The 17,148-nt window shown below is 50.1% G+C and overlaps 3 protein-coding genes across 3 annotated transcripts in view; all 3 read right to left on the bottom strand.

Annotated features, from left to right (window-relative positions):
- The window catches only part of LOC107192329 (hepatocyte nuclear factor 6), a 68,243-nt gene extending 65,256 nt beyond the window's left edge, over window positions 1-2,987 (bottom strand). Inside the window, exons 1-2 of the mRNA XM_015581547.1 lie at window positions 2,749-2,987; window positions 1,451-2,560 (exon numbers count right to left, since the gene is read on the bottom strand). Of these exons, the coding sequence (XP_015437033.1) occupies window positions 1,451-2,560; window positions 2,749-2,908 (1,270 nt within the window). The 5' untranslated portion in view covers window positions 2,909-2,987. The remainder of the gene's footprint in view (window positions 1-1,450; window positions 2,561-2,748) is intronic.
- On the bottom strand, window positions 2,985-3,373 carry LOC107192318 (DEAD-box ATP-dependent RNA helicase 12-like). Its single transcript, XM_015581533.1, has 2 exons — window positions 3,066-3,373; window positions 2,985-2,988 (listed from the first exon to the last, which is right to left on the bottom strand). Exons 1-2 carry the CDS (start codon window positions 3,371-3,373, stop codon window positions 2,985-2,987), a joined length of 312 nt encoding a protein of 103 aa, XP_015437019.1.
- A 10,965-nt stretch (window positions 3,374-14,338) lies between these two features.
- Window positions 14,339-16,186, bottom strand: LOC107192338. Its single transcript, XM_015581558.1, has 6 exons — window positions 15,920-16,186; window positions 15,656-15,780; window positions 15,196-15,420; window positions 14,929-15,064; window positions 14,708-14,837; window positions 14,339-14,424 (listed from the first exon to the last, which is right to left on the bottom strand). The coding sequence occupies exons 1-6, from the start codon at window positions 16,184-16,186 to the stop codon at window positions 14,339-14,341; spliced, it is 969 nt and encodes a 322-aa protein (XP_015437044.1).
- Between the last annotated feature and the right edge of the window lie 962 nt (window positions 16,187-17,148).

The following is a 17,148-nucleotide window of genomic DNA, read 5'->3' as shown; positions in this document are numbered from 1 at the left end:
GGAAACTTTCCAAAGTTGCATCTAGAAAGACAACGGAGAAAAACGGTCTATGTGTCTCTCTCTCTCTCTCTCTCTCTCTCTCTCTGGAGATAACAACACGATGAAACTGACAAATATGATTATCCACTATTACACCCTCCAGTGAAAAGGTCGTTCTACTTGGATCATATTTGGATTCCTAATCGACTGGTTCAAAGGGGAGGGGGACGGGAGGCAAGATGACACGCACGATGGACGTCCATGGCATTCGGGGGCGCGAATTCGCGGCAGGGGCCAGAGGGATGATAACATGTTCTCGGATGGACAGGGTAAAGTCGTGGGACACACACAGACACACACGGGAGGGGATGACGACAGCGTGGCGGCGGCATGGGCGCGAACATGGCGTCCGTCGAGGTCGCGACTGCGCGCTCCCTCGAGCGCCGCGTGACCACGCGATCAATAAAACGGGTACGCGCGCGGCGTTCTGTTGTGTCGGAGGGGAGGGGTGAGGGGTAGAAAGAGGGGGGCGCAAAGGATGTTGAATTCGAAAAGTGTTATTCCGCGCGTCTATCTCTGAATGATATGGAAGGGAACGCCTCTCCACGTGGGTGCCACGTGTGCGCTTCCGCCCGCGTCTCTTACGCGCGTGCACGCGCTCGTCCGATTTTCGTCGTAGTCGTCTCGTCATCGTCGTCAGGTCCAATCGAAAAACAGGGAATAAACCGGGTGTAAGCCCCCGTCGTCCTGTTTTCGCGCCGTCTTCGAAACACGGGGGAAACTTTCGTTCTTCTAGCGTGTGTTGTGGTGATAAACCACAGCATTGGTCGGGGGGTTGTTCGTTTCCTAGTCGACTCCGAGAAGCTCTGTGTCTGTCGAGAGGGTATTTTACACGTTGACGAAGAGATCGGAGAAATCGAGTAATCTGTTTCGTAGTGATTCATTTCACAGAGGCGTTGGAAATTTTTTTTTTTGTAAAACACACATCGTTTCACTGGGAATCGAAAGATGGATGTCGTACGGAGAGATTATATCGTCGATGGAATTATAAACAGACCTGTTACCACTGTGGTTGAATCGTTAACAGACAGACAAGTCTTGGATAGAAAACGAATGGAGAAAAAGACATAGGCGGCGGAGGCGATCGAATTCGATATGAAAGGGTTAAAGGGTGAATACGATCGCGCGCGTTCGCGGTCTGAAATGGAATATCTAGCGAGAGAGTGGAATATCTCGACGACAGAATACGTTTGCGATCGAGCGACACACGGCTGGAACGTATCGTAACGATAACGATACACACATGGTACACAATATGTATGTATAATATATACATATATGTCTGGCGACGAAAACGAAGGTAGATTAGACGCGCGATACCGTAAATGTTAGTGAAGATAAAAGGTGTTAAAGAGGAACCATGTATTCATATTTTTTGTTTTATAGTGAATACGTATTCGGGAGGACTAACCTGCTAGCCGCAAGGCCGACATTCTCTGAAACTCGGGCTCCTGTAGCCACTTCCACATCCGTCGGAAGGTTTCGCGTCCGCTCTTCAGCTTCGACCAGGGTTTCGGGTTCCGTAACAGATCGCTCAGAGTGCCCTGGCTACGGCACAGGACCCTCTGGGCGAATATCGCCTGGGGTATGCTGTACCTCTTCAGCTCCGCGCTGATCCTCTGGGCTAGTTCCTTGGTGTTGATCTCCTCGACCTCGCCACCGGCACCGTTCCCAGCCGACGACACGGTCTTCATCACCACCGATGTGTGCTGCACGTGCTGCGTGTGCGATATCGTCTGCTGTGGCATCGATTGTTGCTGTTGCTGCTGCTGTTGTTGTTGTTGTTGTTGTTGTTGCTGCTGCTGCTGTTGCTGCTGCTGTAGCTGCGTCTGCATAGGAGGCGGCGAGGCAGCCGGTACCGAGTGCGTGGGCGGGGAATGATGCGAAGGCGCGAAACTGGCCGTCGCCGAGACAGCAGGCGGCGACGAGGGGCTCAAAGCCGCTGGGCTTTGTTGTAACCTCGGCAAAAATGCCGGATCGTAATGCGGACTCGCGGACTTGTGCGGGGAATTCAAACCGCTCTGACTGTACGCGCTCTGGGGCGATAATGGGCTCGGTTGAAGACCGGCCCCCGGAGATGGATAATTGTGCGGCGGCGACATGCCCATCGAAGGCAGTTTGTCGTACGCGTACGGCGAGCTGCCCATACCGAGGCCGATGTTACCGAGGCCGTTGTTCTGCATCACCGCGAAACTGCCGGTCACGCCGCCGGCCGCGTGTGCACTGTACACAAATTTATCGCTCATCGTCGAGATCGGCGGCAACGGCTGTAACGGCGTGAGGGTCGCGTAAGACGAGCCGGGACTGAAGCCGGGCGGCGACATCCTCTCCGCGACCGAGGTCAGTGTCTGATAGGTCGGCTCCGGCTGCATCGCCCTGAAGTCCGTCGCGTCGATCATACTCGCGACCGATACGCTTATCCCGGACGTCGGCGTTAGCTTGCCCGGACTGAGGAGCTCCGAGTCGGCGTCACGCGAGTCCACGTCCACGTCCTGAGGTGGCACGATCACCGACAGGGACTACCGGCGCCACCGACGGCACCTCCGCCGCTGCCGCCACTGCTGCTGGTGCTACTGCTGCTGCTCGTGCTACCGCTAACACTGCCGCCGCCACCGCCACCGCCACCACCTCCACCTCCACTACCACCACCACCACTACCGCCGCCGCCGCCGCCGCCGCCACCGCCGCCGCTGCCGCCACCTCCACTACCAGCACTGTTACTGTTACTCGGTGGTTCTTGGGACGACGACAGATCCTCCGCGGCGGTGAGCTCTCGCTCCTCCTTGACGCCGAGCGCGCCAGCCGCCAGTAGTTCCAGCGGCAAGCTCGCGCACGCGATGTCGGGACTTTGTGAGGCGGAAGACGACATACCCTCTGGGTTACCACCTCCACCGTTTCCACTTCCACCGTGTCCTCTACCTCCACCACCGATTCCTCCCGTTCCGTCACCTTCGTGTTGCTGTTGATGATGATGATGATGATGATGGTGTTGGGGATGATGATGATGATGATGATGATGATGATGCTGCTGCTGTTGCTGATGATGATGGGTCTGTTGGTGATGATGTTGTTGTTGTTGTTGTTGTTGATTATGGTGATGGTGGTGATTGTGGGGGTGATGATGGTGATGCCTACCCCCACCAACCACCGTTCCTCTACCACCGGTGCTACTTCCACCTCCACCTCCGTTTCCTCCACCACCGGCACAGTTCCCATTCGAGCCACCCCCACCGGTTCCCCGGCCATGCGTAGAGACCGCCGCCGGGGAATCGACCGAGTCCAGTAATTGCTCGCTATGCGATTGATGATCGGCTATGTCCCCTATACCTTCCATTTACGCACATCTAGTTCGGGTGGCCGCGCACTCGCTCTCCCGTGCTCGGACACACCGCGTGTGCAACACACCACCCCCGGGGGTACACGAGAGACACACTCCGTTTCTTCTGCTACTACTCCTCGCGCGGTTCGACACCACGATCACCGCACGTTGCTTCGTTTCTTTTTGTTTTTTTGTTAATTATCCGTAATCGGAGAACGGGCACACCAAGAACTAGTAGCCAGTAGTCCCCGTTCAGTTTTAATCCGTCGTCGTACACTGAACCGCACAGTATCGCGAAACTTCTAGAATTTCAAGCTTCCCCGAATCTTATAAAATATCCACGAGTTTCGCGCGTTTTCTCTTAATTCTCGATCACTGTCGCCGCGTGTATCGACTTCGTCACTGAACAGAGAAACGACAGCACCGAGAACACGCTCTCGACGCGACAGGGAACAACATGGAAGACGACGACACCCTGGACAACAACCACCACCGGCACCACCGACAACAACACCACCGCCTCGTGTCCGAGAACCCCGACGAACGTATCAGAATCCCGGTGCAACCGTGATGATGATCCCGACCGAGTAGTACGTCGCTCGTGGACGACGAGGACGACACCACCACCGCCGTCGCCGCCGTCGCGACCGCCACCGTCGCCTGTTCTCTGATTGCTGCTGTTGTTACTGATCGTACGACGAACGACCGTGTTATCGCTGCTGCCTCTATTGCTCCAGCACGTCGTCGGATCGGCATAGAGATCCGGTACCACAGCAACGGCAACCACCGTGCGCCCATGACATACACGGAGCGAGTGAGAACGCACCACACTGCGCTCGAGTGAATACGTTGCGTTCGTGTCAAGCGCGACAGGGACAGAGATAGAGAGAAAGAGAGTGAGAGCCAAGGGGGAACAAGAGCAAGCAAGCAACACAGAGAGTGTATGTTTGTGTACGTGTGGAGCGAGCACACGAGGAGCAAAGGGGAGGGGGGTGAGCTCGCTCGCCCTTTCTATCTATCTCGCGAGTCGGTCGGTTGGTCTCTCTTTCTTTCTTTCTTTCTTTCACTATCGTCCTCTCTTTCCGTTGCACGGTGTGCCCGCCGGTACCCCCGAGAGCTATCGAGAGGACCCTTTCCGTTCCCCGGTTTCACTCCGCCCCCTTTCCCCGTCGGCATACGAGCCCACTATACACCACCGAAAGAGAATCACCACCACTACTACTACAACCACTACCCCACCACCACCAGTAGCACCGTTGTCGCGTCGTAACCACCTGGTCCACCCTACTATATACCTCTCTAACGTCGCGCCGTGCCTCGTTGCGTTCCTGGCTCCTCTACTGTGTGTTCCCTCTTTTACGTGTGCACCACCACCCCAGGTAAGCGACACCCTCTGACGCGTGCTACGCTCTAACTACGGTTCCTCTACGGGTCCAGGTGCACGACTCGCCGAGTATATACTATCCTCCTTTCTTCTCACTTCACACTCTCGCGTCGAGCGCCTGCCTCTTTCTTTCTTCTGCTCTCTGTCTCTCTTCCGTTTACACGGAGGTACACCCCCCGACTACCACTGCCTGCTGTACCAGCGCTACACAACGACCACACACCACCGTTGCCACCATATCACCAACAACAACATTACACACACACACACACACACACACACACGGTGTGTCTCTACGCGCGCTACGCGCGCGCGCGCGCGCGATCCTTCCCGGTGGCCGCCGATACCACGTGAAAAGCTAACCCTCTTTCGTGAGATGGACAGTGAGACCCAGCAGCAGGATTAACGCGCACCACACACCGAATTCGAGATATGTTTTTCAATCAATCGGAAGGTAGTCGTTTGTGTGTGTGTGTGTGTGAAACACACTCGATATTTAATTGTCCGCGCGCGATACACGCTCTCGAGAGCGGAGCCGTCAGCCGGCCGGTCGTCGTGTGTCTGATCGTCCTTTATTTTTGTATTTTATTTTTTCGTCCGTTTTTTGCACGCGCGCACGCGCACGCGTGATGTTTTCTGACGCGACTCGCGAATGACTTCGCGGCGAGTACTCGTGTTGAAATATCTTTTTCAAAAGTCGCCAGATGAGCCAACCCCCGTCGCGGTCTAAATCGCAAACGACGACGGCATATCTCCCGTCGTGTGCCGCGAGAGTCCACTACGTGCGCGCCAACGACACCGTCACTACCACCACATCATCACCACTGCCACCACCACCACCAGAACCACCACCACCACCAGAACCACCACCACCGTCGGTGCCGCCACCACTCTGGCGTCACTACTCAGAGCCTTCTATCGATTTTCCGATACCTCGTGACCAACGTTGCTCGATGCGCCGATACTTCGAGCATAAACATCGACTGCTATCCCCGGTTGCCGACGCCGGAGAGCCATCCGCGTATATATAACACACCACTTTCGGACGTTTCTGGAACCCGAGGTCGCCTCTTCGATCCGATTATCGAGTGTCCGCCCCTTCGATCGTCTATTTTCTCTATCCTCGCGACGATTTCACCAGGGCTGATTCGTCTGTTTTTCTTGTTTTTTCGTTTTTCGAGGTTACCCAAAGTTCTATCCACGCCTTCGTTCGATTACAATAACTCTGTGCGAGAAAGTATACGAAAATATTTTTCAGATTGCTTTTCCCGGGAACCAAACGTCCAGGCTTTCTCCAGAGGTGTCTTCTCGAGTTATCCCAGAGGTGTGTGTTTATCAGGCGGATATATTCCTCTCGATCCTCTGCAAATGATCGCGTACTCACGTGTCCGTGGTAGACCTGAAATTGCGCCCGAGTCTCCTCGATTGTATATAACATATATCGTTCGAATGTCTTCCTTCTTTCGGTATATACAAGGGATCTCGATGAACAACGTGTCTATGGAGCCCACCCAACTGTCCAAAATCTCCTCTCCGTCGACTCCTCAAACCGGTCTACCACTGATCATACCGTCGAAAATCTTTTCCCAAGCTTTTTTCGTCTCCTCCCATGGGAGACAGCGCGTCTTGCAAAATTTCTCGTCTCATCTCCAAACGTATATGTATATGTATATGTATGTACGTAGTATCTTCGTTTCGACTTCACCAGAGATAGTCCACCAGCACCTCGTGCTCTGGGGCCGTGTTGGTTCGAGAAGAGTTCCTTCCGTGGGGCCGCGTGCGCGCGCGCATACGCTCGTCGTCGTCGTCGCACCGCGCGCGAATCCCGTCGATCAATACACGCAATCGAATATCGTCGCAAAGCGACTTGTTCCGGGCCACCCCGACCGTGAGATAGAGAGAGAATCGATCAGCGTTCGTACACCACGTGTCCCGTAACGTTTGCGAAACGAGACGCGCGTTCGAGCCACCGCTTCGACGACGCAATTCCACGATCGAAACGCGCATCCCTCGTCGGTCGTCTCGCAGTCGTCGTCGTCGTCGTTCGAAAGGGGAACGGTGGAGGGTAGAAGGGGAGGGTAGAGTTTCAAGATGTCCTCCCCTGGGTCTACCCCTTACGCGGAACGATCGAGAGTCGAGAACGTAGGTCGAACGCGCAACGGTTTTCACCGAATCACGGACGACCGAGAAACCGATACAGAAATCAATCGATGGAAAACATAGGGGACATCGACGAATCTAATCGATCTCTCTCAAAGTCTAACCACCCCTCCCGTGGTTCGAATCGATACTTTACTACCCCCGGTTCACACTCTGACCGGAATTAATCGTTGGCTGAATCGTTGAACGAAGCGCGCGTCACCGATGGACAACGAGACGACGAACGATCCTCTTCGACTCGCGATCCACCCCCGTGGTTACGTGTGCAGCACGCACGCTGCTGCTCGTGCGCGTTCACGCGCACACGCGTGCGCGCACCCTTCGGAGGATCTTGTGTGTGTACATGTCTGTGTGTCACCCCTTGGTTACTAGCCTATGAGTTACCACCCTCACCCTCGTCTGTCTCCTTCCCTCTCTGTATATACAGAAAATATAGAAACAGTCGAATGTCCCTCGGGTTTACTATAGCGTATACACGCCAGTTCTCTATCGATATCGATTCCTGTCATTTGCTTAGCTAAGAACAAATGGAAAATAATATGTCTTTGTTTCTACCCAGTAAGGCCTCGTGGTTTCCGCATTTTACGAACCGCGCGCGCTCTCGACTCGCTTCGTTCCACGAAAGGGGTAGTAGGTTGGGAAGGGGTGGATGGCCGCGAAAGGGGAACACACACACACATACACTCGTTCGCACGACGAAGAGGAGAGATGCGAGAGAACCACCACGGAGTTGCGCAGAAATCGCGAAACGCGCAACCTACGATGCCGACGAGAGAGCAGCAGCTTCGTCCTTCGTGTTTGCCCTGCTCGATCTCTCTCTCTCTCTCTCTCTCTCTCTCTCTCTCTCTCTCTCTCTCTCTCTCTCTCTCTATCTGACTGCTTTCTGCGGGGCAGCAGCGGGGAATGGAACAATCGACGGGTAGTGGGGGAAAACAGTGAGGGGTTGGAGATCTTGCCACACGGGGATCTGTAACGAACTCGATACGGACGAACGGACGGGCAGCGCGCAGGGGTCGCGAGGAGAGGAAAAGACCGCCACCGCGAGGGGTTGGAACACGCTGGCTTGTGGAACAGTACGGAGGGGTGGCTCAGGGACTGGCTGACGGTTCTTAGTACCCCTGGCCTTAAGGGGACCTAAGCGTTCGAGCAAACCGGTCTTTCCGCCACGGCTGATTTTTCTACTGCCCAGTTCCGATGGGGTGTCTGAGATCGTTTGCGTTATTGGGCGCAATAGCGCTCGGATCGTACACTCTTGACCAGAAATAATAATCGTTTGAATATTTGAAGATCGTATGGAATGTAATTAGGATTGGAAAAGTAGTCGTTTATACATGTTAGGACATCAAGCTGGTAAGAATTCGGAAGACGGCTTCGGAAGATCGATTCCCTTGACGTGTTACCCTAGGGAATCGATCTTCTGAAGAATCGAATCGAAATCGGAACATCCCTACTTTCGATGCGTGTACTGAATCGTTTTAGTTCTCCATCCCGCAATAGTATGTGATTTCCGTAAGATTGCATCTGTTAATTTTCCTCTCCTGTACTTATTGGATCGTGGTTTCTAGGTAAAATCGTGTCAGTTTGGGCCGAGAAACAAGATCGACGACGCAGATGTAACAGGGAGGAGCGTGTATTGTTTGTTCGGCAATCGGGTAGGCAGCAGGTCAGCCCGATACGCAATTTCGTAGAGTGACAGTATTAATGGCTATTTCCGAGAAGCGCAGGTCCTTCGGTTTATCTTGGGCGTCATTCGATTCCGACGCAGAAATTAATACCAAGTATGTACTACATCTTCGGAAAAGCATGGGAATTCCCGCTCAATTGAACCGCGGGGGATGTACAAGTTTCGAAGCGACCACGGATTATCTTCTTGAGAAGGGGGGGAGGGGAGGAATTAATTCACATTATGCCAGACATTTCATTTCCCGACGCGTTTCCCATTTGTGGACCAACAACTATCGTAACATCGAAATTCGAACCATAGTTCGGGATTCTGGTCGTGCAAACCCGCGTGCTTGTAGGATCAATAGCAAAACGAATGAAAATTAGAGTTTTGTAAGTTTCTGTTATATTCGCAACAACGCTAAACACGTGAGTTCCAACAAATCGAAGGAAATAGAGGACATATAATGCCCTATTTTGTCGACAAACTTTTAAATCGACATTCAAAGCTGTGTGCTGTACCATCTATACAATACTAGAAGGAAACCTTATACACTCACAGATATGAAATATACATGATACTTATATTTCATTTTGTAATTTAGAATACGTAACGATATGACAACAGTGGAAACGAAAGGGTTAGAAAATGTTTTCGTCCGTCAAGCACGAATCGACGAGAACGGCCAGAATCATTTTCCCGCGCGTGAAAAAGCCCCAGTCAGCCGGATGACTTCCGGTGGCGACGTTGATCACGCGCACGGTACTTACCGACCGCTGAGGAATCCCCATCGATCATGCGATCTCGTTCTTCGATGGTTTCTCCACGGCGTGGAACCACGTAGTGTGTGTGTGTGTAAGGGTTTTTCTTTCAGTAGAACATCGGGAGAACGTTCCCCAGACGAAATCCATCGGCGAGGAAATAAAATCGATATCGGGGGTGTACGTATATACCATACATCGAGGCCGGTGAAGTCGAGCAAGAAGAAATAAAAAAACGCGTCGCGCCCCAGCGAGCCGACAAAGACGAGACTAGTGATGGGGCGATACAGTATCGATATTTTGAATACATCGATACTTTTCAATTCAAATATCGATATTTCGTAAGGATATTTAATGCGACGATATATGTATATCCAGTATCGATACTTAATTCAGATGTATCGAAATTTTTTATACAATCGCTCTATTTGTCATAACGTGTAACAGATCGTAAGGAAAATGGACCGATCTTCCGTTCTTTTCCATTTCTTTTCCACACTGTTACCTGAGAATATACAACTGTATCGATACACTGGGTACGTATATCGACACCAAATAGTTGGAAAACTACGATCGCGATTCTTTTTTCATTTTGATCGTATAGTTCTTTGTAATTAATTTTTCGTATCTCTCTCTCCCGACCTGCTGCGGAGAAAACGAGGTGCCCAGAACGACCGGTTTTCTACGGTCCTGGCGTTCAAGTCGGAGGCGGACGGTCGCCTGGTGGAGGGGGATGGCCAACGGAGGAGAGTTGCGCGAAGCGATGTAACGTCGATATCGGCGCTCTATACCGGGCGTCGCGACGCCGAGTGGGGACGACCAGGGGATAGGGGAAAGTTCCACATGGGTAAAATAATCGATACCGCGACCGATATGTATGTACCAAAGAGGGAGGGAAAGGGGGATGGAGTGAGAGAGAGAGAGCGTGCGCGTACATAGACGCTATGTACGAACCGCGTGTGTGGTTACACGTGAGCGAACGGGGATATGACTATGAGAGGGTTGCTTGAGGAAGGGCGGGAGGGAGGGTGGACGAGAGACGTGGTGGTGGCGTGGTCAGTCTTTGTACACAGAAACTGTGTGTGTGCTGCCGTAAACACGGAAGCGAGAGGCACACATAGCAGCGTAGGGGGTGAAAGGAAGGGCACTTGTACGAGGGGGTTTGAACAACAGTGGTAAAGAAAATGCCACTTCGAGTCAATTTTGAGAAAGAACGTGGGGGTGTTCGATTGGTTTTGAAGTTCGCGCGTGGTTTCGAACAAATGGGAGGGGGGATTGAACGTGGTGAAGGAGTACGCGCTGGGGTTGAATTGATCGTGTATATATTTAAAAAATGGATCTGAGGAAGTAAGACGGGGAAGGGGGTAGAAGACTTAATTCGAGTGTAGTGTATTTGTGTACAATAGGTAGATAGATTGTTAGAAAGTTCAGTTGTGAAATGGACACTCGATTCGAGAATGGGTAAAGTTTGCGAAAAGATACAGGTGGGGGGCAGACGGAAGAAAGATTAGGTTGATTCGAGGACATTTTCAGCATGGCCGAAAGAGATACGCGTACGTATATGTGGTTTGAGAGAACAAATTTGTGTAAAATTGAAGCCTGTATAGAACAGCTCGTTGGTAGGAACCACTCTACTTATTAACAGGGTTGTGGAAATTCTATTTATAAACAGGGAAGCGGGTAGGGGCTGGGGGAAGAGATAAAATCCGAGCGGGGCCACATAAAATTTGCATATACGGCACCTACCGAAGGGAACTGGATAAGACTCGTTAATACACCCGCGCAAATAACAATAGATTAGATTGTTTGTATGTCTGAAAGAAAAATGTAGTCACAAGTGGGGGAGTTGGGAAAACGTGGATGGAAGATCTGTACATACAGAACAGGAGGGGGTTGGTTGCTAATAATAAACAGCTCGCAAAGATTTTCTACGTAAATATGAAAGAAGAGACCGGGGTCGAAGAAGGAAGGGGAAGGAACCGGTGAAAGTGAGAGAAGAAAGGGAATAAGAATGAACCGCGCACCTTCGTATCTACGTATCGCACGCACGAAAGTGACATGACGCGTAGGCGTGAGCAGAGAAAACGCAGAAGTCAAAGGGGAGGGGGCCAGGGAATAGGGTGTCGAAACGTATGAAAATAACATTTATATATATATATAGCCCGATCGGGGGAGAGACAATCTCGCATGACGTGACCACGCGTATCGAATCGTGGAACGGGCAGAGGGTGGCACGAAGAAAACGAAGGAGAAGGCGAGAGTCGAAAAAATTGCACCCCGCAAAAACCCTAAGGAAATTAACCGTATGGAAATATATTATCGATAAAACTTCCGGAAGCATTCGAAGCTACATCGTGTTGAGATATAAAACGACAGAAAGGGATGAAGATAGAAGAGGTGGGAAGGGGTGGAACGACCAAACTATAATCCGAAAGAAAAAATCGCGAGAACGTGTATGGAAATAATTTTCAATTGAGACGATCGAATGCGATCTAACTATGTACGAAACCGAAAAAGAGAATGGGTTGAAGGGGGTTGTGGGGGGTGGAAGACAAAAATATTGTGTACAAAGGCTCGCCTGTGTTGGAAGCACCTCCTATATACATATGTATACATGTATATTCCTGCAAAGTGAAACGGAGGGACCATCACACATACGGAGTACCTATGTGTAACCGCAAGTATATGAACCGCGGGTTAGGGGGTTGGCGGCGGAAGGGGTTTGAAGGGATAGACAGGAGCGCGAAGAACAGGCTCGCGTGTAGGTGTTGCTGGACAGGAGAAAGCGAGACAGGAACAGGGAAACCATATGTACCTAAGTACGTGAAATTTGTACATAGCCGCAAACGGGGTGAGACAACGGGTAGGGGGTAGGGGGTTGAAACGCGTGTACGTTTAGGTACACACGTTGTACACGGACCATTATAGGCATCGGTCAGCGGTCATCGGTGCGTTCTCTATCGCATTGACCGCCATTGAACATTTTCACCCGAAACTGTGTCGCTAGGCATCATACAGGGGGAGTGAACAAACCCCCACGAAATCTCGATTTCGAGATCTAGATATCTTATCCAATTGAAGGAATTTCATTTCATCTGTCGAGTTCATTTTTTAAACGGTGGTATACGTGGCGTACAATTGTCTTTCTTTCGAATCGACAATTGTCGATCCTCAAAGAAAGTGCATCTTTTATACTAGATACAGCAGCATAAGGGTGATTTACTACATTAACCCGGAAGGTATATAGTAAATTCCGCATCTCTGCACGCTCGATTATATTTGTAAGGTCGAATTGAAAATATTGACGGTGTCACCATCGGGCACATCGTGTTACTGTTTCAGGGTTAATTTCATTCGATATTTCGGATCACCCGGCGCACAGCAACAATTCCCGTCGTACTATCGATCACGTTCGACCGCAGGGCTGGTTTTAATTTCGCTGGGCAAAAAGACCGCCGCGAGACGAACGAAGAATTTTTATGAATTAACGAGATTTTGTTGCGTCCATCCCACTTTTTACCCGACATACCGTTGCGTGGAATGTAATTAGGATGGAAAATGGAAATAGCCCCCCAGGAGCAGGGGGCAAGAGGGACTCCTTCGGTTCGGCTACCCCTTGGAGAACATGTGTTTCCTGTAGTTTTTACGGTATCGCCATCAATGACTGACTGTTCGTCCACGGGAACGCATTATCGATCTCGGTACGATCTCGATGAATGTTTCTCGTATTTCAAGGCATTTAGAATTAATTAGAGATTTAAAAAAATCGTTTGATTAAATTCACTCGCGTGTTTTGTTTTTCATCTCGAACCCCATACCACAAACGTATAACAACGAGTTAAGTATAGATATGCAGACGTTACAAAAGGATCGGTGTGTTCGAATAGTGTCTGCTAAAGAAACCAAAACAAAAAGAACTTTACGTAACGTGGATAATTGGCTCGTAAGCACGCCTCTGCGACCACCTATATGTATACTCACCTATCCATTAAATATAGAACGCCACTTGCACGCACACGCGCACACACACACACACACACACACACACACACACACACACTCTGTGTTCACCGGGCACACTACCCCGCGTGACAATCGATATCTATAATTATTTCGTGGCTCTCCCGGCGCCTATATTATTACACCGGTCAGATAGTAAATATATTCGTGCTCCTTAAAGTTTAAGTTTTCAAAAAACCACAAATGAATCCCCCACCCCCTTTCTATTTAGAGAATGTAGTAAGTTTCAAAGTAGTGTCCATTCAATGGAAAAAAATAATAATAATAAATGGACCCATGTGGCCCTACCTCTGTTCACCGAATGTCCATGTTCACGGGGACAACGAATCGCAAACCCAATCGGTTTTCGACCAATTATCTCCTTCGTTAATGGGACCCAGGCTCACAGAGAGACCAGCAGAGAGACAGGCACACCTAAATACGCCGGGGCAACGGAGCAGAGCGTAGTGCAGTAAGGTTAATCGCCGGGAATTGTGGAGGAATATAGTGAAAAGGAAACGGGCACGGGCCCCCTTCATGCAGATGTCTCGTGGATTCGCACCTGGCGGCAGGTGGTCCCTGCCGCGGGGGTTCCCCTTCACGGGCCACGGACGGGAATCCACGCGCGTGTGCCCCCGATCATATGTTATACCTGACGATGACGGCGGTGGCGCGTGCTCAGCCGTTGGAGGCCTGCTCGAAGAGAGGAAACCGATCAACTGCTCGAACGTAAAATCCGGGTCGGCCGAGTCATTGTCGGGTAGCGCTTTTTAACGTCTTCTTCGGTACGAGGATCGACAGTGGGGGAAAGCGATAGTCGATACGATACGAAGTCGGTTTGAAACTAAAGCTTTATGGATTCCTCGGTTTTTTTACAATTTACATCGATTACAAATTAGTTTTAATGGTCCTTCTGCATGACACAGGGGAAATATCAGCGATCCGAAAATATAGTGTGTACCGAGAATATTATATAATAACAGAGTTTCCGTGTCGAGTCGGTGTTTCTTCATTTAATCGTACTCGGCTCCGATAGTGATGCTCATCTCTTCCGAAATGATTCTGGTTTGGTGGTACCAGCGATTCGTGTCCAGCACAACTAACGAACGAAACAAAGAATCGTCTGATTAATGTTTTGGCAATGATTTCCAACGTCGAGGTTAATTACGCCATAAGAGAGAGAAAGCAAGTTGAAAGAAACTTTTCTGTGAAGCCACGGCAGCTCTCTGTTCACGGAACTTGAAGTAATATACAGAGTGTCCCAAAAAAATGGGAGAATCTGCAGCATGCATATTCCTCATACAAATACAAATCGAAAAATCCTTTATCCATCTGTTAGGGACACTCTGTATAACATTCCACTCTGACTCTGATGGACCTACTTATTTCGCCGGGTTGCACCGCGATCTCCAGCCTGTTGCAGGTGTAATGACACTCCCGCGGCGGCTCCAGTATCCATAGTTTCTTCCCCTTTATCTGTGCCTGCCACGACGGATGCTCCACGTCGTCCACCTGGAGAATACAAACGAAGAAACAGAGCGTTCACAAGAAGGGAATGATTGTACACCGTTACGATTATGAAATTGAAACGATGGATACTCACGTGCATCGGAGCTCCGTAGCCGTGGCTTCCCATGAAAATCCAATCGGTCTTCTCGCTCTCCGCGGTCGAGGGAAGGAAGTAAGGTCGCTGGTAGTATTGTCTGAGTGTACTTCCGATTTTCTCGTCGCAGTTGCTCCTGTAAAATATCAGTCGTATTTTGTCTTTATCATTCGATACTCGGAACATCTTCCTGCCGTCACGAAAAGATTGAGCGATTACGAACGGTGAAAACCGATCAGTTACGGGTTGGGGATACGATCCACTTACCAACCGACGTACCACGGTTCCGTTCCCTTCTCGAGCAACGATCTACTGGCGCTCATATCGAAAACGTCCTGAAGACTCTTGAATCCAGTTTTATACGGGAAGAACTGGCAATTACCGCCCTCCCCGTCGTACAAAGACTTGAAGAACGAAAACGAGAACACCGTCGGCGCTGTCCAATTCGTCATCGCGTCGGTGATCACGACAGGTCTCCCAGAATATGCGTAACTAGTGTCGAAAATAGATTCAATAAGCTTGGCAGAAATTAGCCTGATCGGTTCAAAAATCAAGACGAACCAAAAATCCCCAAAGTCTTTCGTCGAAGAATCGAATTTTGGGGTGGCTATTCGAATTATATAGTACGCAAAATTTAATGTGATCGGAATAGGAAAGGAATGACCGTATAAAGATCCCTCGAACGAGGAAAAATCGATCGGGCAAATTGGACGAGAGCCGGGTATACCGTTCCTCGAAAGTCCCTGGAGCGACGTTCGATATCCTGTCAACCTGTTGAACGTCCCGGCAAATCGAGCAATCTTCCGCTGGCCGGAAAATTTTCTGCGTGACGGGGGGTAGCTCCGCCAGACACTTGAAAGAAAAAAGCAACATTTTTAACGCGACATCGCTAAAATGGAATCACTGGACACGTATAGAAAACATCTTGAAAGTCGACGAATTCAATGGACAATTACTTCCTATCACCAGCTTAATTTCTAATGTTACTCACTCTGTCGTGACGAGCGGCTCGTACGTAATTCCAGAAATATTGTCCGAGGCACCACGCGAGGATCAACAGGATCCACAGGTGTCTCCTGCGGATCTTCGATCCTCCTGGCCTCAGTAAGGACCGCGCGTAAAGCAGCTTCAGACTCCTGCTCGTCAACCCTGTCGCCTCGATTCTGGCCACGATCGAGCGCATTTCCTTCCTCGCCGAATCGAATGATTTTCTAGACGACCCGGTGGACACTTTGTCGCTGTTCACCGCGTCCGTCATCGCGCACACGTTTGAATTATTATATTATATAAAACTAATTGTGATTTATAACCGCGGGGAATTTATTCGGGAAAAAGATCGCGCGACGTTTTTCTTACGGATATTATAAGCGTTATTTCACCGAGAATCAGCAAACGAGAATCGTAACACGGGGTACACTTTGAATTTCAATTTGAACCAAAACGAAGATATCCTTTTGGTACTAGCTTCGGCTGTTTTATGTTATCGACCGGCAGTTAAATATTTTAATTGTTTTAGAGAATTCGAAAGACAGTGTGTAACAGGAATATTAATTCCCGAGAACGTGGTCCTGCGAAAGTCCCTCAGGACCTCCAATGTTTCAGCTGGTCGACGTCGAACTGCGGCAGCATCCTTTCCACGGGGTTGTTCCACAAAGCGAGAAGACTCTCCCGTTGCGCATGGGGACGCCGTGACCCGTTCAATGGGGGTGTGAAATGAACAGGAAACTGGGCTACGGATTGATTCAAATGAAATCTGTTCGAGCACCGAACGCATTACATCTTTTTAACTTGTTTCCGACAGGGAACACCGGCTGTGAAACGTAAAAATTAAGCAAGAGTAAGCTTGGTCTCTTGACAGATTCACTTCGGCCCGATACGTTTATTTTAGGTTTACGAAATTTCGTGTCAAAAACTTTAAGAGAAACGAAAAAGAAAGCGGAATATCCAAGAAGGACAAAATTTTGTATCGAAGGCTTTGTTTTCAAGTTGGTAACCAAAAAAAAAAGAAGTCGGGGGTTAGAAACCGCACCACCCCCCACTGTTCTCGAACGCCCGACCACCTCGTCTTGGTTTGTCCATCAGATGTTGTTCTTGGCCGGTATATAGGTACACCATTTTATTACCTTTCTGTCCTTTGAATGCGATTCGAATAACCGTGTCCTTAGTTCGATGGCAGTCGTCATCGCGGACACATCTAGTCGTTCGCGGAATAAAGAGCAT

Source organism: Dufourea novaeangliae, unplaced genomic scaffold, assembly GCF_001272555.1.
Source record: "Dufourea novaeangliae isolate 0120121106 unplaced genomic scaffold, ASM127255v1 scaffold335, whole genome shotgun sequence".
Taxonomy (NCBI): domain Eukaryota; kingdom Metazoa; phylum Arthropoda; class Insecta; order Hymenoptera; family Halictidae; genus Dufourea; species Dufourea novaeangliae.
The sequence above is the reverse complement of the archived record's forward strand: the minus strand, read 5'-3'. Positions and strand labels throughout refer to the sequence as shown.